Source organism: Chelonia mydas, chromosome 2, assembly GCF_015237465.2.
Source record: "Chelonia mydas isolate rCheMyd1 chromosome 2, rCheMyd1.pri.v2, whole genome shotgun sequence".
Lineage (NCBI taxonomy): Eukaryota > Metazoa > Chordata > Testudines > Cheloniidae > Chelonia > Chelonia mydas.
The window spans coordinates 258,775,517-258,800,249 of NC_057850.1; the positions used below are offsets into that span (position 1 = coordinate 258,775,517).

Consider the following 24,733-nt stretch of genomic DNA (forward strand, 5'->3'; position numbering starts at 1 on the left):
CAGCTCCTCGGGGCCGGTCTGTCCCTTCCTGTAGCGCTTCCCCGGGCCCCCCCGCCTCCGCGCGGGCCAGGCCGCCCCCTCCTGTAGCGCTTCTCTAGACCCCCCCCCCCCGCTCCCTCAGCTCCTTGGGGCCAGGCTGTCCTTTCCTATAGCGCTTCCCCGGCCCCCCCCGCCTCCGCGCGGGCCAGGCCGCCCCCTCCTGGAGCGCTTCCCTAGATCCCCCCCCACCACCCCGGCTCCCTCAGCTCCACGGGGCCGGGCTGTCCCTTCCTGTAGCGCTTCCCCGGCCCCCCCCCGCCTCCGCGCGGGCCAGGCCGCCCCCTCCTGGAGCGCTTCCCTAGATCCCCCCCCACCACCCCGGCTCCCTCAGCTCCACGGGGCCGGGCTGTCCCTTCCTGTAGCGCTTCCCTAGACCTCCCCCCTCCTCCCACCCCGGCTCCCTCAGTTCCTCGGGGCCGGGCTGTCCCTTCCTGTAGCACTCCCGCGGGCCGGCCCTTGCTATAGCGCTTCCCTCGACCCCCCCCGCGGGCTGGGCCTTCCCATAGCGCTTCCCTAGGCCCTCCGCGGGCCAGGCCGCCCCCTCCTGGAGCGCTTCCCTAGACTCCCCCCCCCCACCACCAGCCCCTCAGCGCCCCAGTCCCCGCGGGCCGGGCCGCACCTTCTTGTAGTGCTTCCCCAGCCAGACCCGCACCGCGTCCAGCTGGGACACCGTCTCCGGGCTCTCCCAGAACTTGCCCGTGGGGCCGCCGTCCTTCCGCCGCGACACGGACAGGGCCGCCAGCCCCGCCGCCGCCCCGGGGCCGGGGCCGCCACCTGCAGTCACTGCCGCTGCCATTGTTACTCTCGCCGAGCGCCGCCACCGCGGCCCTGCGCCTCCCACTCGCCTCCCTCCGCGCATGCGCCGAGCCCCGCACGCCCCGCCCCTTGGAGCATGCTCGGGAATACCGCTCCCTGCCCCCGCCACCGCCGTGCACGCGCCGGTTCCCCACCCCCCCGCGCCGCCACCGCCTCTGCGTCGGCACTCTGGGCCGCGCTCCACGCACACTCCAGAAGCCTGCTATCTCTGCGCATGCGCTAGTTTCCCACTCTCCCCCCCTTTCCGTGTACTCTCGCTTGTGAGATCCAGTCTGACCTCCAACGCTTGCCCCTCCCCCCAACCCTGCTGTGCACGCATGCGTCAAACCTCAACCGCCCCGCACGGGCCGCACTATGCGTGTACGCATGCGCCCACTAGTCCAAGCATCTTATGGGGCGCTTTGCGCATGTGCCATTTCGACGCTGATGGAGAGGGCTTGAGCTTCTAGTTTCTGGAATTCCCAGCCTCGTTCTCGCTTCCCGGCTCGGTGGTGCCTGCGGCCTTCCCAGCTGCTGCGGTGTCACGCTGCACGCGCTGTGGGCGGGAACGGGGGGATTGTATGAGGCAGCCTGGAACCGTCAGTTTCCCGCCTCGCGAGTGCGCGCGACGCCCGCTTGGCGCTTTGGGTGAGCGCTGTGTCCCGCTGTCCTCAGGTCGCCCGCGCGGGCCATCCACGGCGTCGGCTCCGTCCGCAGGCCGCTGTCTCCTGTGCTGAGGAGACTGGTAGCAGTATAAGGTTGTTGTCTGGGGGGAGACATGCCCTACGACATGTCGAGTCGTAGCTGGGTGCTGACACTCAGGAGCGCAGTTCTGGCCCTAGAGAGGAGGGGGCCCAGTGGTTACAGACTCATCTGCCCCTCACTATCCCTGTTCTGTCCCTTCCACCCCCTGGCTGCCTTCATCCTCTAATCCCAGCCCCTTTGCCCAGCCAGGCCTAATCATCCGTGCTCCAGGTCTGACATTCAGCCTATGTCATCAGTGCAAAAAAGGTGTGTTTTTACCTAGGTAGTTAACTCCTAGCTATCTCGCTGTAAAATCCCCGTGGATACAAGGCACTGTAGTTTTCATCTCAGTGTAACTAGTCGAAGTCAACCCCTAGTGGGAGGTATAGGGTTGACCTCACCTAGCTACATCTAGGTAAAAACTATCAGTGCCTTATGCCACACAACCTAGGTAGCGCTCCCCCTAGCTGGATACGCATCGGGGTTCTGTGTTTGAGTCCCAATAGACAAGACCCATGTGCTCTAAGTAGGCTGTAGCCCTGTCTCTCTCTCCCCTTGGCCTGTCTGGCACAATTTCTAGGCATAGGCTCCCTGTCTGTTACTCTTTTGTGGAAATGGGACCCCAGGGTCAGTGCTGACACCCAGACTCCCCAGGAGCTTAATCGCACCCTTTTCCAGAGCTCTAACCTTATGGGTGCTCTGGGTTTACAGTTTACCTCTTCAGGGACACTTGATAGTGGAAGCACATAACAGACACACAGGTTTTGTAAGGGTATAAACACACCTTTTTTGCACTGATGACATAGCCTGAATGTGTAGAATTCTTCCCCTAACGTTACCTGCAGAGACATTTTAATCTCTGAATAAGCTACACAAAGTTTATCAGCACAATGCAGTATCTCTAATGGGTTATAAAGCTATCCAGCACACTGAACAAAGCGTACAGGATATTAGGATGCCATGCCGAACTGCAGATGTAATCAGAATACTGTAAAATAACATTTGTGTTGGTATAACTGTGCCGTTATAGGGACAAACTTCATGATGAACTGCTTTTATCAGAACCTAGAATGCATTCCATATGGATAGCAGTATCTCCAGAGTGTATGAGAGTCTCTGAAATAAATGAAAGTAGGTAATATCATTAATATATGTCATTACAACCTGTCTATTTCTAAATTCATTTCAGCTGCTGTTCCTCTTCTTTCTCTTATGAAAATCTCCACTTCTGTGGTTTTGATGACGCAAAATGTCAATATGTCTGTCCTGCCAAGTTCAGCAACGGAAAAGGCATTTTGGGTCATTATAAAAACTAATTTTACCATACTAATTTCCCCCTACTGTTACTCACACCATCTTGTCAACTGTTTGAAATGGACCACCCTCATTACCACTGCAAAAATGATTTTTCCTCCCTTGTTATTCTACTGTTAATTGAATTCTCGTTAGACTGACCCCCCCCCTACTTGCTAAGGCAACTCCCATCTTTTCATGTACTATGTGTATATATAGCTGCTACTGTGTTTTCCACTCCATGCATCTGATGAAGTGGGTTCTAGCCCACGAAAGCTTATGCTCAAATAAATTTGTCAGTCTCTAAGGTGCCACAAGTACTCCTTTTCTTTTTAGTAATATTAATAATAGTCATCCAGTCTCAGTCTCCTTACCCACTGCTTCCCTGGCTCCTTGTCCAGCCAGTCCCAGTCTCCCTCTAGTTCTTTGTCCAATCTGTTTTAGTGTTCCCCCATGGCCAACTGGCTCCCTCTATTTCACCGACTGGCTTCAAGTCCTAGGCTCCCTCCCCCCGTGCTAGGCACAGTCTCATTGCCTATCCAGTCTCTCTCTTCCCCACTTCCAGTCGCATTCTGACCAGACTCCTTGTCCCAATCTAGTCTTTTCTCTGTCCTGGCTTTTGTTCCCTCTGCATCCAATTCAGATGGCTGCTTGGGTGCCATGAAAGGATCATGTGGTCATAGAGCACAGAATAGACAGGCTCCCTGCTCTCAGTTCTCATGCCCAGCTCCATCGAGCAGCCACTGAGGAAACGACTGGCTTCACCTCTGTAGCCCTGGACTGGAGGGAACATGCTTGATCAGTCTGAAGGGATCGCTTATGTGAAGCCAGTCACATTAGGAGCACCGAGAGACTCAGGCATGCTCAGTGAGGATGGAATCTTTGGAGATTTTAGCTGTTAAATATCAAAGATATTTCTACTGAGAATGTGTGAACTGTGAGTTATCAAAGGCTTAACTTGTCCAAGTATAGGTGGATTTTCACCCCAATGGCAAAAGGAACATCCATGTCCCAAAGGCAACTCCCCTACCAAATTTCAAGTACCTACTCCAAACCAGTGAGTGCTACATTTGTTCAGAAAGGGTTAATTTATTTTAAAAGTCCCGCCCGCGTACTCGAGAATTCCCCAGTACAGTCCAAACCATACTTTCAATTGTTCAAGTCCCAACATTCTATCAGCACACCAAGACAGCTCTGGCATCTCTCATCACAATCCAGTTCTCTGAGATAGGTCTGGCATCTCTCTGCACCTCACCCCAGCCCCTCTAGCTGGGCTGTTTCTCTGTCATGCTTAATTTTCAGGTTTGGAGAGGTCAGTGGGCTCCCTTCTCCATCAGCCTTCATCCTTCTCTGGCCCTCTAGCTTCAGCTCTCCACCTCAGAGAGCCTTTGGCTCTCTCCAGCCACCGGTCTGTGGTCAAGAGAAATTTGTAGGTGACTCTCTGGCTGCCTGATCTGGCTTCACTAGGAAACTCTCATCACTCCCTTCACAGCCACCCCCTCCCTGAAGCTCTGAGCATAATTGTTTTCTGTTCTTGGGAACTCCCTCTCTGGGCTCAGTTCTAAACTCTCTTTCAGGGCATCTCCTCCATGAGGAAACTAGACAGTGGCTTGTGGACTCTCTTGCCTTTAGGGTGTTTCTCATTTGTAACTCTGTGGGATAGCACCCCCCCTCCTCATTACACCACACTAGAACACATCTGGATTGGAACAGGAGTGGTGAGCCTGATTTAATTTAAGGGGCCAGCTATCCTGTTACACTTACATCACCTTAAAGTAAAACTTGCTGTCCAACGACAAGCTCCAGCTAGTGCAGAAGATGTCCATTCACCTCTTGAGTGGTGCAAACAAGTATGAACATAATGTGGGTGGTCAATTCTATACTTGATTCTCCATTTGTTTCTGATGTCAGTCAAGGTGTCCATTATGCTATAAAGCCATGAATGATCTGGGATCCAGTTCCCTGAAAGATGTTTCTCATCTATAGGCTGCTGAAGCTCTCGTTTCTGGATCCTCCCCATTTGAACACTCTGGCCCAATTCTCTTGTGATATGGGCCTTTGCACTGCTCAATGGGGCTGTAATTTCACCTTAACCAGCTACCTGCTAATTTTCCTACCATAGAGAGGAATCCACTGGTGATATCAAACCAGCACAGCAGTTCTATGCACCTCCCTACCCCCAACCACCATCAGTGGGGAAAAAAGGCCAGAGTTCATCTTCACTCCTGCTCTTCCCAGCTGCAACAACAGATGCTGCTCTAATTTGCACAGAGGGCAGATCTGGCCCAGTATATGGGAACATAAAAACAGCAAAAACTCCATTAACCTCTCCAACTATTCTTGTGGCAGAGTTTGCCTCCCCATTGAGGGCAGGTCTTACTTAGTGACAGGCTCCTTGTATGTGGAACTAGTTCTCCATAACAGTCTGGGGGAATTCTGTGCCAAAAATTAAAAATTCTGCACACAATATTTTAAAATTCTGCAAATTTTATTTGTCAAAATAACACTATGCAGTCATACTAGTTTCAATTATTTTGGTAATTTTATTTCAAAATACCTGTCAGCAACTATGTCTGTAACAGTATAGACACACAAACATTCCCCCAGGAGCAGAGAGCTAAAGAAATCCCTACGACAACCCAGTTCCTGTTTCTCTGCCCCTCCCTGTCAGAACCGAGTCGGGGGGCCAGACACTCTCACCCCCTCTGCCCCAGAGCCCAGCCACAGGCCTCCCCCAGTCCAGACACTCTCACCACCTCCTCTCCAGAACCTAGCTGCAGCCCCCCCATCCCAGACACTTACATCTCCACCCCCCCCCCCCCCCGAGATGCCAGCCATGGCCCCGACACTCACACCCTCTGCCCTCCAGAGTTCTGGGATTCAGAGGGAGGAACAGCCTGAAGCTGCTGCCTCCTTCCTTCAAAGTGTGCTGGGAACTGCAGCGGCTGGGAACCCTCCAGTTCCCTCCCCTCTCCTAGGCCTTGTCTTCTATTTGTGAACTGGACTCTGCTGGGTCCAGCGGCCCCTAGTGGCAGCCAGCATCTCTGCAGCCCATTTCTGGGGGGTGGGGGGGGGAGGGGGAGGAAATTCTACGCGCACAACATTAATTTTTGCAAAATTCTGCATTGTGCAGTGGTGCAGAATTCCCCCAGGAGTATCAGAGCTCATAGCTGCTGAACTTCAGGACACAATATGAAACCCATATGATTTATTTAGCACTGAGTAACTTTGTTTTGTGTACTTATCTTTGTAATTAGTGTCTCTAGAATCAATGTCCTAGGTATCAATGCTATAGAAATTAGTATAATAATAAAACAACTAGAACAGTTCTGTGATGGGAGAAGTTCCCACCCCCTCAGGAAGGGGTTAATGAGATCCTCTGGGCACAATCAGCTGCAACCCAAAGCACCTAGGAGGCTTGCTGAACCTGGAGAAGGACTTTAAAAAAACCCAAAAAACACAGATTCAAGCTCAGTGGGAGGTGCACCTCAGAAGGAAGTAGAACTGGGACACAGAGCTTTCTGAACCCACCATATGGCTGCTGATGGCCTTCTGGACAAGTAGAAGGATTCCCCTTACTTTCTTTAATTCAGAGCCCAGGAAGCTCAGCATGGGCCCATTAGCCTCATAAAAGCCTAGAGAACCCAGCCCTAGCTTAGGGGCTGTTGACCAGTTGCTTTGCAAGGAGAGTAGGATGAACCTAAACCGGGCTGTAAGACTCACTACTCCACCTTACCTTATTCCCTTGGACTATTGTTAACCTGGGGGAGGAGAGAATTGTCTCCCTGATACTGGTAGCTAGAAATAGGCAATTCTTTTCATGCCCTGCTCCAGAGGAAGCTGGTGAGGGGAGAAGCAGCACCTGTACCTACCCCAAAGGGGGGTGCTCTAGAGGTAAAGTCTATGACAGGCTCCCAGTTGCCAGTGAAGCTTCTGATTCGAACAGCCTGTCTCTTAATCCTTGCATGAAGTACAGTAGAACCTCAGAGTTATGAACACAAGAGTTACGAACTGACCGGTCGACCACACACCTCATTTGGAACTGGAATTACCCAATCAGGTAGCAGTACATACCAAAAAAAGCAAATACAGTACAGTAACTCCTCACTTAACATTGTAATTATGTTCCTGAAAAATGCTACTTTAAGCAAAACAATGTTAAGCGAATCCAATTTCCCCAAAAAGAATTAATGTAAATGGGGGGGTTAGGGTCCAGGGAAATTTTTTCACTAGACAAAAGACATTATATACATATACAGTATAAGTTTTAAACAATTTAATGCTGTACTCACCAGTGATGATTGTGAAGCTTGATTGAGGCAGGGGCGTAGCGGGGTTGGGGCAAGGGGACTTGCCCCACTCTACGCGCCTGGCGCTCGGGGCGGGGGCTTGCTCGCTCCCCAGCTGGAATGCCAGTTGGGCGGAGTGGGGTAAGCCCCTGAGTCCCAAGCCCTGGCTGGAATGCTGGGCGGGTGGAGCGGGGTGAGCCAAACAACCTTAGAACATTGCCCAGCCTTAAACAAGTGTGTTCTCTAATAGAACAGCAACTTAATAACGAAACAATGTTAACTGGGACGACTTTAAGTGAGGAGTTACCGTACGGTACTGTGTTAAATGTGAACCACTGAAAAAAATAAAGGGAAAGTTTAAAAGGAAAGATTTGACAATGTAAGGAAACTGTTCTTGTTTCATTTAAATTAAGATGGTTAAAAGCAGCATTTTTCTTCTGCATAGAAGTTTCAAAGCTGTATTAAGTCAATGTTCAGTTGTAAACTTTAGGAAGAACAACCATAAAGTTTTGCTCAGTTACGGACATTTCAGAGTTACGAACAACCTCCATTCCAGAGGTGTTTGTAAATCTGAGGTTCTACTGTATCCTGCTGTTCGAATACTAGCAGAGGGGAAGAGACTTTTGTCTCCAGCACATGCTATTTCCTCTGCTGTGGCTGCCTAAGCACATAGGTGGCATAGGTGGCAGGTATAATAGGCCAGGGGAGGCTAAGCCACTCGCCACTGGGCCAAGGTGGCCATGCCTCTTCCCCTCCCTGCTTCGCCCCTTCCCCAAGGCCCCCACTACCTGCTGCTGCTGCCTGGTGAGTCTTCCTCCTCTCCATCCCTCCCCTCTGTGGAAGTCCTGGAGGGGGCTAGCAGGAGGATCTCACAGTGGGTGGGAGAATCTGGAGAGGTGTGAGGAGGTGGGCAGGGAGGGGGTCTCGTGGTAGGGTCTGGCAGGGAAGTGAGGAAGCGGGCGGGGGGGTCTGGTGGAGAAGTGAGGAGGTGAGTGGTGGGCTGAAGAAGGAGGGAGGCCTGGTGGAGAAGTGAGGAGGCGAGTGAGAAGGTCTGGTGGGGGTGAGGAAGCGGGATGGTGGGGGAGGGGGTTGCAGGGGGTCTGGAGGAGGCGGGCAGGTGGGGGTGGTCTGGCGAGGGTCTGAGGAGTTGGGTGGAGGGCTGAGGAGGCTAGCGATGGGCAGGTAGGTGGTCTGGTGGGGTGAGGAGATGGGTGGGGGGGTTGGCAGGAGAGTGAGGAGATGAGCGATGGGCAGGCAGGGGGATCTGGTGAGGAGGTGGGTGGGGGGGTATCTGGTAGGGAAGCGAGGCGAGTGGAGGGATGAGGAAGCGAGTGGCTGGCGGGTGAGGGAGTGAGCAAGCGGGGTGGTGAGGCGAGCAGTGGGCAGGGGAATCTCTTGGCGGCTGGAGGGGTGAGGAGGGACACGGGGAGCTGGGAAAGGGCCAGGGCCAAAGAGTAGGGGCAGGGAGCAATCCTCCCCATCCATGGTGACATTTATGGACAACAATGATACCTTGTGGAAGCTCCCAGGAGAAATAGAATTAACTGAGGAACTTTCATCAGAAGGTGATTTTCTTCACCACAAGCATTGAGCAAAGGGTCTGATATATTTCTATTCACTTAAAAGTATGAGACTCTTGGCCTTTTCAGATCATGAGAGAGTTCTTTGCTGCTAAGGTTAGTTTTCTAAGAGAGGTTGAAGTAGGGTTGCATGGTGCTTTGAAAAAGGAAAATGCTGTAAAAGTGCTAAGTATTTCATGTTTCCGTTGGTGGGTAATGAGAGAAGATGTTTGATGTGACATCTTAGAGCTTTGTAATCTTGATGAACTGAAAATGCTGTTCTGGTTTTGCTACAGGGCATTTTCCAAGATTGTCTGCAGTTTTTCTCATGACAACAAAGCTAGTCCCAGCCTGAACTAAATTTTGCTTTAGAGAGTATAGGCAAATTGATCTCTTCTGGTCTATTTGGATTGGTCACAAGAGATGGTTAACTATGACATTGAAATCCCCATTGGCAGCTGGGGAGTACCCCTTTGGGCTTCTGTAGCGAAGTGAAGACTCACTGGTGTGGTGCCTCCTGCTGGTCATCTGGGAATTAGCTCTTTTCCAGCATATGGAGTGCCCTCTGCAGGCTGGTGTCTCGTCTGCTGCTGGCCCCATGTCCCTCCTGGACCCAGGTGCCTCTTTACCTCGGGGTTTGGCCCCCAGCAGTACCCCCTTACTCTGGGTTTCCCCTCCCAGGGGAACCCCCAACCCTCTAAACCCACCTTGCCTCAGTAGGTGCTGCCAGTCATCATCTAGTCCCCGCTCACTGGGGCAGACTGCAGTCTGTAATGGCCACTCATCATTGGCAAGGGGGTGGGACCTGCTGCCTTTGTCTAGCTGTATCTCTGCAGCCCTAGTACCTTTGATAGGCCTTCAACAAGGCCTGTAGCCTGGGGTTTTACCAGGCTGGAGCTCCCTTGCCCTATTCCCCAGCACTGCTCCAGTTCAGGTACCTTCCTCTCAGGCAGCTATAGCCCTTCCCACTCCAGGGCTAGAGTGAGACTCCTTCAGCTCCTGGCCCCCAGCCCGCTGATCAGGGCCAGCTGGGCCCTAAGTGAGCCGGCCAGAGCTGTGGCTGCTTTCCCAATCAGCCTAGCTTGGCTGCTTTCAATCCCTGTTCTCCAGGAGTGGGGCAGCTGCCCCACTACAGCTTCCTTCATGATATTTGTATTAATGCTAACCTTAAGCATTTGAGAATTATAAATCAGGTCCCAAGAAATCATAAGATTAAAAAAAAATTCTTCCTTCTGGTTTCTGAGCCTTTAGGATTCACTCAGCTCATGTCTTCTCCACAAACTTTTATTTTCTTTTTAAAATGAAATCTGAGATTCTCATGTAATTACTTGACTTCAGAAGCTGGGGTTTTAAGGAAATCAAATATTGCCAAGCTTACAATAAAATCACAAGAACTGGCAACATGGGATTAGAGTATCAGCGCTGAACTAATTAAAGGGTGTTGCTTTATTTTCCCCAGTCCTAATACATACATCAAAAGAGCCAATTCTGCCCTTTCATTTGCAGATATGAAGGGGATTCTGGAATTATATGGTTTTGCTGTGCAGGGGTAGGTTACGCCAGGTCTTAAGAGGTCACCCTTACATTACTATTTGCAAGGGTAGTTGAGGAGGCAGAAGATCATCTACTACATTATACTGCATTTGGTGGTTCTCCTCACTCCCATGAGTGGTGGGAACCGTAAACTCACACAAGGTCAGAGGCTACTCAGGCCACTAGGATAGCATACTGCTATGGAGTATCTCAGCTTCTACACTTGCTTCACAGTCTGGATATGGATGAGGGAAGAATCCTTCTTCCGCCCCCCCGCCACCCATAGCAATCCTTACCATCAAGCTCAGTTACTTTGGCTGAGCACTGGAGAGAACTTAGTGGTTAGAAAAGAGGACTCGGAGCTAGGAGACATATATTCTGTTCACACCTGCAAGACTCCTTGACAAAAGCATGTCTTTTATTAAAAAAAAAAGTTCACTACTTTTGGGTGCCCAGCATTAGACCCCACCAAGGCCCAATTTTCAGAAAAGCTGTGTAACTGCTGTTCCAACTCAATACAAGCTGTAGGTGTTCAGCACCTCTGAAATTCAGGCCTCACTGTCCAGTTGGGCATCCAAAAATAGGGGACACTTGAAAATTTGGTTCTTAACTTCTGTTTCCTCTCTCTCATTATCCCCAGTGTGAGAAGTTAGAATGACAGCCACCACCTTTATAAAATGCTTCAAGACCTTTTATTCAGTGTGAAGACAGTCTGAAGCTCATTTGGAAACCTGCTCTTTGTACACGTGAGAATAAACTGGCTGCATTGCTTTGGATGGTAAGTAGATATTCAGTTTTAATGGTTGCTGAATAACATAGCTTATAGACCGTGAACTGTGTGTGTGTGCGAAGTTACATTCACAAACACAATGGAAATTGAACCTAAAGCTAATTGCCACTGCCTTTCAGACAGACCACCTCACCATAGTCAGCTGGGTGCTGTCTACTAAAGGTTTGTCTACACCAATATATCAGTCTAAGGGCATGTCTGCACTGTTATGACTGCGGTGGCTGATGTCCACAGTATCCTCCTCCTGTCGGTGGTGTGCATCTTCACCAGGAGTGCTTCCACCAACTGAAGAGGGGGCTATGTGGGGGACTGGGTGCCAGGGCTCTTAGCTCTGCACAGCTCCCAGCCAGGGAAGGGGCAGCTGCCTGGGGTTTCTTGCCTCCGGCAGGGAGATCCACACCTGGAGTCCAGTTGGCTGTCATGCTCCGGGGGGGAAGCAGGGATCATGGGTGGCCACCCAAGCCAGAAGCCCAGCTTAGAGCAGAGACCCAGAAGCAGCCCAGCTGGGGAGCTGACTTTCTTGTCAATTTCACAGTGCCAGCAGAGCCGTGAAATTGACAAGACAGCCCAAAGCCAATGTCTGGCTTCTAACTACACTGACATAAGCCCTGCACCTCTCATGGAGGTACAGTAGATCACATTGGCGGGAGCAAGGTTGTAGTGTAGACACTGACATAGTTAGGTCAACCTAAGGCAGCTTAGGTCAACCTAACTGTGTAGCATCGACCAAGCCTAACTAAGGGTACATCTTCACTATCCGCTGGCTCCCTGGGTAGTGATCAATCTATTGGGGATCGATTTATTGCATCTCGTCTAGATGCGATAAATCGATCCCCGAATCGACGCCTGTACTCCACCTCGGCAGGAGGAGTAAGCGGAGTCGATGGGGGAGCCGCCACTGTCGACTCGCCGCTGTGAGGACAGCCAGGTAACTCAAACTAAGATACTTCGACTTCAGCTACGCGAATCTTAGTTCGAACCCCCCCGCCCCCGGCCAGCGTAGCCCAGGCCTAAAGGTGTGAACTTAAACAGGGGCAATCCCTCTTATTTCAATTTACATCAGGATTATTTTGGTTTAGCAGAAATCAATTAGGAACAGGTTTAAACTAAACCAAATAAGCCACTCAGAAATAGAGAGTGTCCACACAGGGAATTGTACCACCTAAACTAAACTGTTTAATGAAATAGATGCAAATTTGCATGTAGACAAAGCGTAAGCCTGATAGGCATGGATACTTCTGACCACTAGATGTCACTAAAGCAGAGATTTTTTCAGATAACTTTGTTGGAACCATGCTACTAAACTGAGTTAAGTGAATAGTGCAAGAGTATTCATAATCATTCTCTTGTGTTCAAGATAGCAGGTTGATGCTACCATATTAGTGTTCTTTTCCATAGATTGGGATTCGCACCAATGTCTGAGTAATGGCTGTTCATGCCACTACCCACATCCTTATGTGAACTGTCAAATTTTTTGCATCAGTTTAGGCTCCCTGTCCAACCAGATATACCTGCCTTTTTAAAAAACAACAATAAAGTTTCTGTCATCCTGTCAGGAAGCAAAATGTGGTATTAATCATATTCTATGATTAGCAAATTCTTAGAGCATGTAGTGCACAAGCACACAGGCCAAACTACATTCACAGCAAGTGTTCAAATAGGAGTAAGGAAAACAATAAAAAAACAAAACAAAACACTGTCAGCAATTACACTGCTATCCTAAATACATTTAATTCTAGAGCTAGAGTCCCACAGGCTAGTTTTGTCCCATTTTATTCTTGCAACTACTTTCAGATTCTCTCTTTACAGTTATAGTAGCTATAGAAATATGGTTTGTTTAGGCCAAGGTGATCTCATAATTTAGATAGAATAGAATTAGAATTAGGTCATTACTAGGTCAATTAGGTCATTTTCAGAAGTATTGAACACCTGCATCTTCCATTGACAAATTGGATTTGTGGGTGCTCTGCCCTTCTGAAAGTTAGACCACTGGTCTGTACTGCTTAGCAAATGGCAGATTTACAGAGGGAGATACTTGTGTGGGAGATGAGGGTTTCCTGAAGTGGTGGAAAGAGGGACCAAGTAGGGATCCTTGCCAGGAACAACCCCCAAATCCACCCTGCTTCCAGAAACCCTCACTGATTCTGCCCTGTAGCTCCTGAGGCGACCTCTCATTACTAGTAACAGCAGGGATTTATGGAGGCGATGTAAGTGAATTCTGCGGGTTACCTAGGAGAAAACTGTCCTGGAACTAGCATAGGGAATAAAATGTTGTGGGGAGGTTGGGTGATTTTTGTGGAAAGGGCCTTAGCTTAGGGGAGATTAGAAGAAAAGAGGGAGTCTGCATGCTGAGTGGTGAGGAAAAGCTGTGAAATGGTTTACTCTCCACTTCCTTAGTGCACTGCATTGGAGGACATGTTAACTGTCACAGCTATAAGGTTTAAAAAGCGAAGTTGAGTCTCAACTCATCATCCCTTCAAGTTAATGAGTTTAGCTGTAGTACAAGGTCTGTTTTCACAGGGTAAGTACTGAGATAGTCTGAGTAGTGATTGTCTTTGGATGACCATGTTTCATCTTCAAACCACCATCATTACCCAGCTATTCCCATTAAGGGCAGTCTGGAGAAAAAAAGTTACTCACCTTCTTATAACTGTTGTTCTTTGAGATGTGTTGCTCATGTCGATTCCAGTTAGGTGTGTGTGTGCGCTGCGTGCAGTTTCATCGGAAAGTTTTTCCCCAGCAGCACCCATCGGGTCGGCTGTGGAGCCCCCTGGAGTGGTGCCACTGTGGCACTCAATGTATGACCCTGCTGACCCGACACCTCCTCAGTTTCTTCTTGCCAGCTACTCCAACAGAGGGGAAGGCAGGTGGGTTTGGAATGGACATGAGCAACACATCTCAAAGAGCAACAGTTACGAGAAGGTGAGTAACCGTTTTTTCTTCTTCGAGTGCTTGCTCATGTCAGTTCCAGTTAGGTGACTCCCAAGCCTTACCTCAGAAGTGGGGTCGGACTTATGGAATCTCAGACTGGATCGCTGCTCTGCCGAAAACTGTGCCATCTCTAGTGTGCTAGGTAATGGCACAGTGAGCGTCGAAAGTGTGCACCGAGGACGACGTTGCCGCCCTGCAGATCTGTTGAATTGGCACCTGGGCCAGGAACACCATCGAGGAGGCCTGCGCCCTTGTGGAATGCACTGAGAGTGCCAGGGCTGGAATGTTGGCCAGTTCGTAGGAGGTGCGGATGCAGGAGTTGATCCACAATGAGATCCTCTGCAACGGGACCGGAAGACCTTCCATACGGTCTGCCACCGCCACGAACAGCTGGTTCGACTTTCGGAACAGCTCCGTGCGCTTGATGTAAAATGCAAGCACCTGTTGAACGTCCAGTGAGTGGAGTCTTTGTTCCCAGCTGCTTGCATGAGGTTTAGGGTAAAAAACAGGCAGGAAAATGTCCTGGTTGTGAAACGGGAAATGGTGTGAATGACATCTGTCCGGATGGACCACTCGTGGTTGTGGAAGGATCTGCTGAGGTAGTCCGCCAGCTTGTTCTGTGAACCTGAGAGGTACATCGCCTCCAGGTGAATGGAGTGGGCTATGCAGAGCTCCCACAGCTGGAGGGCTTCCCGACATAGGGGAGAGGAAGGGGCCCCGCCCTGCTTGTTTATATAAAGCATTGCAGTTGTGTTGTCCATCATGACTCCCACGGACTGACCCTACAGGTGAGCCTGGAAGGTTTGGCACGCTAGCCATACAGCCCTCAAATCCTTGATGTTGATGTAGAGCAAGAGCTTGTCCTGGGACCAGACACCCTGCATCTGAAGGTCCCCCAGGTGCACGCTCCACCCCAGTGCTGACACGTCCGTTACCAGGGACAGGGAGGGCTGGGGCCTGTGGAAAGGGACTCCCTTGCACACGTCTTGCAGGTTGAGCCACCAGCCGAGGGACTGGAGGACCTGCACCGGAAGGCTGACCACTAAGTCCAGACTGTCACGCCCTGGGTGATAAGCTTACGTGAGCCAAGCTTGGAGAGGTCTGAGACGCATCCTGGCGTGCTGAACCATATATGTGCAAGACGCCATATGACCGAGACGCCTCAGGCAGCCCCGTGCTGTGGTGGTGGGGTACCGTCTGAAGCCTTTTATGATCTCCAACATTGCTTGGAAGAAGGCCTCCGGCAGGAACGCCCTGGCCTGACCCCCGTCCAGCACTGCCCCGATAAACTATCCTTTGAGTTTAAAACTTGCTCTTGTTAAGGAGAAGGCCCAGCCAGTCAAAGGTGGATCTCACAAAGTGGATCTGCGCATCTACCTGATCCCTGGAGCGCCCCCGAAGCAGCCAGTCGTAGAGGTACGGGTATACCTGCACCTGCCTTCGACAGAGGAAGACTGCTACAATCAACATGCACTTGGTGAATACTTGGGAGGGGGCTGTTGACAGGCTGAAGGGAAGGACTGTGAATTGATAATGGTTGTGGTTGACCACAAACCTGAGGAACCGTCCGTGAACAGGGCGTATGGCTATGTGGAAGTATGCATCCTTGAGGTCGAGGGCAGCGTACCTGGAGACCATGCAGAACTTCAAATTTCTCATCAATCCGTTGAGTCCTCACAGGTCTAGAATGGATCTGAGACCCCCCCTTCCCCCTTGGCTTTGGGAATTAGGAAATAATAGGAGTAGAATCCCTTGCCCCTTAGCTCCTGAGGAACCTCCTCCACTGCCCCTGCAGCGAGGAGAGTCTGCACTGCTTGTGCAAGGAGATGCTCGTGAGAAGCGTCCCTGAAGAGGGTCAGGGAAGGGGGGGAGGAGCAGAATTGGAGAGAATATCCCACTTCTACTGTGCAAAGAACCCAGTGGTCCGTTGTTATTTGGGACCAAGCATGGTAGAAGTGGGATAAATGATTCAGGAAGCAGGGGCGAGGATCCGGTCCAGTGGCTGGTATGTCGTCCCTGGGCACACCTTCAAAAAGCCTGCTTAGAGCCTGAGGAAGTGCACGCCTTGGCCCCAGTTAGATGAGGGCTGGGACGTCTTGCGCCTGCCGTTCCTACCATGCTTCATAGAGTAGTCCTGTCTAGGGCCTGGCTGGTAGGGGCACTGTGAGGGCTGAGGTTTAAAGTGTTTCTGCTGAGTGGCCGGGGTATGCACCCCTAACGACTTCAGTGTAGCCCTAGAGTCTTAAGGCTATGCAGCCTGGAGTCTGTTTGCTCTGCAAACAGGCCCACCCCATCAAATGGCAGGTCCTGGAGGGTCTGTTGCACCTTGGTTGGCAGCCCCGAGGCCTGGAGCCATGAGCTATGCCTCATGGTGATGTCAGAGGACAGGGTGTACGCCACCACGTCTGCAGCATCCAGTGAGGCCTGTAGCGAGATCCGTACCACTGCCTTGCCCGCCTCAACAATAGCCCCAAACTCCTCCCTGGACTCTGCAGGTACCAGAACCCTGAATTTTAGCATGGAGTTCCAGGAGTTGAAGCTGTACCTGCTCGGGATTACCTGGTGGTTGGCAATCCTGAGTTTCAAACCCCTGGTAGAGTAGACCTTGCATCCCAAAAGGTCCAGCCGCATGGACTCCTTTGATTTGGGGGTAGGACCCTGCTGCCCCTGCCTCTCTCGTTTGTTCACCATAGCCACCACCAACGAGCAGGGCTGTGGGTTGGTGTAGAGGTATGCATAACCCTTAGATGGGACGAAGTATTTCCTCTCCACACCCTTTCCTGTGGGAGGGATGGAGGCCGGGGTCTGCCATAGGGTCCTTGTGTTGGCCTGGATGGTTTTACAGAGGGGTCATCTTCTTCAGCTATCCCTCGATGTGAGGATGATGTCTTCCAAGGGGGTTCATTGGTGAGTTTTTAAGTGGCTGAGGAGCCCAATTCTTGCCCTGCAGATTTTCCCACAGAAGTGACAGATGTAATCTTGGAGGACACATAGTTTTTGGCTGGAGTGTTGTGCCCTTTCTTTCCCCATTGTCGCTTCTCTGTCTCATGAGCACATCCGTTCTCCTCAAAGTGAGGTGTGGCTTGGTGTATGATGTGGTGCCACTGCGTTCTGTTCTGTGCTAAGTCCTCCCACTTTGTTGGGTTGATGCCTCCCTTTTTAAGATGTACTTTCAGTATGTCTTTGAAACGCCTCCGCTGCCTTCTGCAAGCCATTCTTCCCTGACTTAACTGGGAGAAGAGTACTTGCTTCTGGAGGCGAGTGTCAGGCATATGTACATAGTGGCCAGTCCAGCGGAGTTTGTATTTCATGACCTGCGCTTCTATACTGCTGATGTTGGCTGCAGAGAGAATACTGATGTTAGTGCGTCGGTCTTCCCAGCTGATCCTGAGAATCCTCCTGAGGTAGCGCTGCTGGAACCACTTCAGTCCCTTGAGATGTCTCACGCCCATAGAGAAGGGTGGGGATGACAACTGACTTGTAAACCAAGATCTTAGTATCCGTTTGTAGATCCCTATCATTGAATACTTGTTTGAGTAGTCTTCCAAAAGATGTGCTGGCACAGCAGATCCTGTGTTCAATTTCTGTGTCAATGCTGGCTGTTAGGGAGAGGTGGCTGCCAAGGTACGGAAATGGTCCACATTTTCCAGGGGTTCTCCACTGATGGTGATTTGTGGAGTACAAAGAGTAGTTTGTGCAAGTGAGGGCTGGTAGAGTACCTTGATTTTCCCAATGTTGAGGGAGACACCCAGGCTGTGATAGGCATCTGCAAAAAGATTTAGGGTGCTTTGCAGATCAGCCTCTGTGTGTGCAAGAATGACAGTTATCTGCATACTGAAGGTCAGTGACGCCAATTCTTGTGATCTTAGATTTTGTTTGGAGATGTCAAAGATTGAGGAGTTGGCCATCCATACGATACTCAATCCCGATTCCATCAGGAAGGCGGTTGTGAATGAGAATCAGGATCACAGCAAGTCTCTGGATTAAGTTTAGAAGTGTGAGCAACAAGGGTTATGTCGTGGTGGGAGTCTACTATAGACCACCGGACCAGGGTGATGAGGGGGACGAGGCTTTCTTCCGGCAACTCGCAGAAGTTACTAGATCGCACGCGCTGGTTCTCATGGGAGACTTCAATCACCCTGATATCTGCTGGGAGAGCAATACAGCAGTGCACAGACAATCCAGGAAATTTTTGGAAAATGTAGGGGAAAATTTCCTGGTGCAAGTGCTGGAGGAATCAACTAGGGGCAGAGCTCTTCTTGACCTGCTGCTCACAAACTGGGAAGAATTAGTAGGGGAAGCTAAAGTGGATGGGAACCTGGGAGGCAGTGACCATGAGATGGTAGAGTTCAGGATCCTGACACAAGGAAGAAAGGAAAGCAGCAGAATACGGACCCTGGACTTCAGAAAAGCAGACTTTGACTTCCTCAGGGAACTGTTGGGCAAGATCCCCTGGGAGAATAACATGAGGGGGAAAGGAGTCCAGGAGAACTGGCTGTATTTTAAAGAATCCTTATTGAGGTTACAGGGACAAACCATACCGATGTGTAGAAAGAATAGTAAATATGGCAGGTGACCAGCTTGGCTTAACAGTGAAATCCTTGCGGATCTTAAACACAAAAAAGAAGCTTACAACAAGTGGAAGATTGGACAAATGACCAGGAATGAGTATAAAAATATTGCTCGGGCATGCAGGAGTGAAATCAGGAAGGCCAAATCACACCTGGAGTTGCAGCTAGCAAGAGCTGTTAAGAGTAACAAGAAGGGTTTCTCCAGGTATGTTAGCAACAAGAAGAAAGTCGAGGAAAGTGTGGGCCCCTTACTGAATGAGGGAGGCAACCTAGTGACAGAGGATGTGGAAAAAGCTAATGTACTCAATGCTTTTTTTGCCTCTGTCTTCACGAACAAGGTCAGCTCCTAGACTGCTACACTGGGCAGCACAGCATGGGGAGGAGGTGACTAGCCCTCTGTGGAGAAAGAAGTGGTTCGGGACTATTTAGAAAAGCTGGACATGCACTAGTCCATGGGGCTGGATGCATTGCATCCGAGAGTGCTAAAAGAGTTGGCAGATGTGATTGCAGAGCCATTGGCCATTATCTTTGAAAACTCATGGCGATCGGGGGAAGTCCCGGACTGGAAAAAGGCTAATGTAGTGCCCATCTTTAAAAAAGGGAAGAAGGAGGATCCTGGGAATTACAGGCCAGTCAGCCTCACCTCACTCCCTGGAAAAATCATGGAGCAGGTCCTCAAGGAATCAATTCTGAAGCACTTAGAGGAGAGGAAAGTGATCAGGAACAGTCAGCATGGATTCACCAAGGGCAAGTCATGCCTGACTAATCTAATTGCCTTCTATGACGAGATAACTGGTTCTGTGAATGAAGGGAAAGCAGTGGACGTGTTGTTCCTTGACTTTAGCAAAGCTTTTGACACTGTCTCCCACAGTATTCTTGCCAGCAAGTTAAAGAAGTATGGGCTGGATGAATGGACTATAAGGTGGATAGAGAGCTGGCTAGATTGTCGGGCTCAACGGGTAGTGATCAATGGCTCCTTGTCTAGTTGGCAGCCGGTATCAAGTGGAGTGCCCCAGGGGTCGGTCCCGGGGCCAGTTTTGTTCAATATCTTCATAAATGATCTGGAGATAGTGTGGATTGCACCCTCAGCAAGTTTGCAGATGACACTAAACTGGGAGGAGAGGTAGATACGCTGGAGGGTAGGGATAGGATACAGAGGGACCTAGACAAATTGGAGGATTGGGCCAAAAGAAATCTGATGAGGTTCAACAAGGACAAGTGCAGAGTCCTGCACTTAAGACGGAAGAATCCAATGCACCGCTGCAGACTAGGGACCGAATGGCTCGGCAGTAGTTCTGCAGAAAAGGACCTAGGGGTTACAGTGGACGAGAAGCTGGATATGAGTCAACAGTGTGCCCTTGACACTGAAGAAGGCCAATGGCATTTTGGGATGTATAAGAAGGGGCATTGCCAGCTGATCGAGGGACGTGATCGTTCCCCTCTATTTGACACTGGTGAGGCCTCATCTGGAGTACTGTGTCCAGTTTTGGGCCCCACACTACAAGAAGGATGTGAAAAAATTGGAAAATGTCCAGCGGAGGGCAACAAAAATGGTTAGGGGATTGGAACACATGACTTATGAGGAGAGGCTGAGGGAACTGGGATTTTTTAGTCTGCGGAAGAAGAATGAGGGGGGATTTGATAGCTGCTTTCAAGTACCTGAAAGGGGGTTCCAAAGAGGATGGCTCTAGACTGTTCTCAGTGTAGCAGATGACAGAACAAGGAGTAATGGTCTCAAGTTGCAGTGAGGGAGATTTAGGTTGGATATTAGGAAAAACTTTTTCACTAGGAGGGTGGTGAAACACTGGAATGCGTTACCTAGGGAGGTGGTGGAATCTCCTTTCTTAGAAGTTTTTAAGGTCAGGCTTGACAAAGCCCTGGCTGGGATGATTTAATTGGGGATTGGTCCTGCTTTGAGCAGGGGTTTGGACTAGATGACCTCCTGAGGTCCCTTCCAACCCTGATATTCTATGATTCTAAGGTGAATAGAGAATAGAATAGAGCAATGACACAGCCCTGCTTGACAACAGTGCGAATGGTGTGGTATCTGAACCACTGCACAGGTGGCAGTCATCCCATTATGGAGTAGTCTGATGATGGAAATGAATTTCTGTGGACAGCCAAACCTACCCAGCACCCTCCATAGGGCATCACGATGGATAGAGTCAAAGGCCTTGGTTAGGTTGATGAATGCCAAGAACAGTTCCCGGTGTTGCTCTCTGTATAATGAGGAGTAGAGCCTCCCCTGATGGGCCTTCCGGGACCAAGATGTTCAACATGGGCTCTACCACCTCCTCGGCCTGCAGACCCATGTTGCGCGCCACTCTGCGCAGCAGGTCCTGGTGGGCGCAGTTGTCTATGGGGGGCTGCTCTGAGGTGGAAGTCCCTGCTACTGGGGAGGATGAGGAGGATGCCAGTGGGGGTAAAGGGTCCTGATGGCTCTCCTGAACCGCTGGGTCCGATTGCCCCACCTCCACTGTGGTAGTGGAGGTTGGCTCCGGGGGAGGTAGGGTGGCCAGTGTCACCTTGGCACCCTCAGGGGCGGGGCAACTGGCTGATGCTGCCGGCACCCACAGCTTGGACACCATGGGAGCCCTTGGATGGGGCGCCCTGGGCCTGATGGTATGCCCAAGGGGTCCAGAATGGCCACTGTGCAGGCCATGGCCCTGCACCCACATCTGGCCGCCTCTGGCCTGACCTGTGCCGACTCCGTTTGGAGTGCCGGGACTCCTCTTCAGAGTCCAAAGACGAAGACTGGGACCATGAAGGCGAAGGCGGTGCAGAGCGGAGCTGGGCTGGAGAGCAGTGCCGCGATCTGGAGCGGTGCCGTGAAATGGACTGGCGTTGAGACATCAAGTGGTGCTGTGATGAGCGGTGCCGGGAGCGGGACCTCTGCCATGTTGGGGACCAGTTCCTCAGCGGGGGAGCAGTGCTGAGACTGGGAATGGCGCCACGAGTCCTGACTTGCACTGCGAGCTAGAGTGGCAGCGGGACTCCCCGTGGTGGGGTCTTCTTCCCAGAGCCGGGGACCGGTGCCGTGGAGATGTGCTGAACGTGGCATCAACTACGTGGGCTTGCCTCAAGATGGTGCCGCGCACTGCAGTGCTGGAGGCTTTTCTCAAGTGGTCAGGAACCATGGTGCCGTCATGGCGATTAAGTCCCTCATGGCCTCGAAGGTGTCCAGGGTGGATGGCAGGTCCACATCCCCCACCACCTGGCTCGGAGAGTCTTAAGAGCACCGGACTCAACGATCCCCCCTTGCGGGGCCAAAGTAGACGGTGCCGGCTCCTGAACCTTTGGCGCTGAGTGCTGCTCTGTAGGACGCACCCCAGTGGTGACTTCTAGGGCGGCAGACTTCAGTGTAGGGGGTTGGTCCCTGTCCTGTTTCCTTCTGGTGCCGCTGCTATAGAACCAGAGAGTGAGACTGGTGCCGTGCAGTCTCCACCGGCTTCGGTGCCTGGGAGCAACGGTGCTGAGGATCACTGTGCCCATAGTCCTTCCTCGGCACCGCTTCTCTTACGGAGGACAGAGCGCTCCGCACAGAAGAACTTGGCACCAGATCCTGCTATGCCGAGGTGGGCTGAGGTTTCAGAGCTGCCTCCATGAGGAGCTGTTTTAAACGAAAGTCCTGCTCCTTTTTAGTTCTGGGACGGAACCCATTGCAAATCTGGCACCGGTCTGTCTGGTGTACTTCCCCTAGACACTTGAAGCAAGAGTCATGGAGGTCGCCCATTGGCAGGGGCTTGTGGCAAGACTTGCAGGGTTTAAATCCTTGGGATCGAGGCATGCTCGAGTCCCAAGGGGAAACAGGAAAGTTGGGGTGGGGACCCCCCCCCCAAACTGCTATACACTAAGACTTAAGTAACTGTAAGCTATAAATTATTAAAACTGTGAAACTATGAAAACTATATACACTGAGCTATAGAAGAACTAGCGGAGCACTTGCGAAAGCAAGCCACCTCAGTTCCAACGACTGTCACAGGTGGTAAGAAGGAACTGAGGAGGCGCTGGGTAGGCAGGGTCATATATTGAGCGCCATGGAACTCTAGGGGGCTCCACAGCCCACCCAATGGGTGCTGCTAGGGGAAAAACTTTCCGACTGTGAACTATGTGCGCACATGCCTAACTGGAATCAACATAAGCAAGCACTCGAAGAAGGTTCTTTACCACGTGAACATTATTTTCCATCATATGAATTACTAAGGGGAGAATAGGATTCAGTCTCCTGCAACCCAGTCAGCAGTCTCCCTGCTTATCAGCCCCTCCTTCTGGCATGGAGGGACTGAATTCCATGCTGATTTTTCGCCAGTAGCAGCCTGATGTGATTAGACCTGCCACTGGTTCTTGACCAATAACAATTATTAGGAATCAGCCATGGTGAAGTGAAAGCAGCTATTAATACACACACACACACAAATATATAAATCAGAATTTAAGAAATGTAGAAAATTGATAAGGGAAGCAAGAGGAGAAATCTGTAGCCAGTGAGTTAAGGTCAATAAGGAGGATGGGTATTTTAGGAACAAAAAGAATCTTAATGGTATTGGATCATTACTAGATGGGAATGGTGGAATTGTTAATAACGCAGAAAAGGCAGAGGTGTTAAATATATGTTCCATATTGGGGAAAATCCAGATTATGTAATCATATCACATGATGAAACACTTTCTATTCCATAACTCATATGAGGATGTTAAACAGCAGGTGCTAAAGTTAGACATTTTTAAAATCAGCAAGGTCCACTCAACTTGCATCTGAGAGTTTTTAAAGAGCTGGACCATAACATTGATTTTGAAAAAAGTCTTTGAACATGGGGGAAGTTCCAGAGACTGGAAGAAAGTAAAAAAATGAATGGCTGATATATAGGAACAAAGGACTAGACTGAACCTCCTGGGTCATGGAGTCCAGTCCCATGCTACCACAAGCAACCATGTCAAAGAACCCCATTCATAAAGTTCTGTCTTAAAAATTTGGAGATGATACAGAAATTGGGGAATGGGGTAAACCTAATTAGTTTTATCAGTAATGATTTTGTTTTCTTCTAGGCCATTCATAAAAATGTTAAATAGTGTGGGGCCAATAATCCATCTAAAAACTAAAAAAATAAAAGGGTAATATAATTAATACCAGACAACATGGCTTTATAGAAAGTAGATCCTGTCAAACTAACTATCTTTTTGATGAGATTACAAGTTTGGGTGAAAAGGTAACAGTGTTAATGTAGTATATTTAGACTGTTGTAAGTCATTTGACTCGGTACTACAGAACATTTTGACTGAGAAACTAGAACTATATAGAATCAACACGGCACACATTAAACGGATGCAATTGACTGATAGGTCTCAAAATGTAATTGTAAATAGGGAATCATGAAGCAGGTGTTTTTCTAATAGGATCCTGCAGGAATCAGGTTTTGGCTCTATGCTATTTATCAATGACCTGGAAGAAAACAATCATTACTGATAAAATGTGCAGATGACACAAAGATTGAGAGAGTGATAATGAAGAGGACTGGTTATTCATACAGACTGATTTGGATCACTTGGTAAGATGGGGGAGCAAACAACATGCATTTTAGTATGGTCAAATATAAACATATACATCTGGGAAGAAAGAATGTAGGACAAACTTACAGCCCGGGAAGTCTACCCTGGGAAGCAGTGACTCTGAAAAGAACTTGGGGTAATCAGCTAAACATGAGGTCCTAGTGCAACCTTGTAGCCAAAAGGCGTAATGTGATCCTTGGAATTTCAGAGAAACATTGAGTAGGAGTAGGGAGTTTCTATTACCTGTTTTTGGCAAAAGTGTGACTGCTTCTGGAATACTATGTCTCGTTCTGGTGTGCACCATTCAAGAAGGATGTTGATAAATTGGAGACAGTTCAGAGAAGAGCCATGAATATGAGTAAAGGATTAGAACACATACCTTATAGTGTTAGGCTCAAGGAGCTTGAGTCTATTTATCTTATAAAAATGTTTAAGGGGTGACTTGATCTCAACCTATGAGTACCTACAGGGGAAAGAGAAATTTGATAATAAAGGGCTCTTCCATTTAGCAAAGATATAACAAGATCCAGTGGATGGAAATTGAATCCAGACAAGTTCAGATTAGAAATAAGGTGGAAATGTTTTAACTGTGAGAGTTAAATTAACCTTTGGAACAGTTTATCAAGGGTGATGGCGGATTCTC

The 24,733-nt window shown here is 49.9% G+C and overlaps 1 protein-coding gene and 1 long non-coding RNA gene across 5 annotated transcripts in view; one reads left to right on the forward strand and one right to left on the reverse strand.

Moving 5' to 3' along the window:
• Window positions 1-981, reverse strand: part of SMARCC1 (SWI/SNF related, matrix associated, actin dependent regulator of chromatin subfamily c member 1) — a 191,879-nt gene extending 190,898 nt beyond the window's left edge. For 2 of the 3 annotated variants that reach the window (XR_006289179.1, XM_037891338.2), the window contains exon 1: window positions 659-902. Coding sequence is in view for 2 of the 3 variants with exons in the window: in XM_037891338.2 (XP_037747266.1) it covers window positions 659-898 (240 nt within the window). In the remaining variant the exon portion in view is untranslated. Of the gene's footprint in view, window positions 1-658 lie in introns of all 3 variants that reach the window. The other variant, XM_037891337.2, reaches the window with a different exon arrangement.
• A 207-nt stretch (window positions 982-1,188) lies between these two features.
• The window catches only part of LOC119565445, a 46,751-nt gene continuing 23,206 nt past the window's right edge, over window positions 1,189-24,733 (forward strand). The window contains exons 1-3 of one of the 2 annotated variants that reach the window (XR_005224147.2): window positions 1,189-1,482; window positions 2,609-2,709; window positions 10,893-11,030. This is a non-coding gene — a long non-coding RNA (uncharacterized LOC119565445). Of the gene's footprint in view, window positions 1,593-2,608; window positions 2,710-10,892; window positions 11,031-24,733 lie in introns of both variants that reach the window. The other variant, XR_005224146.2, reaches the window with a different exon arrangement.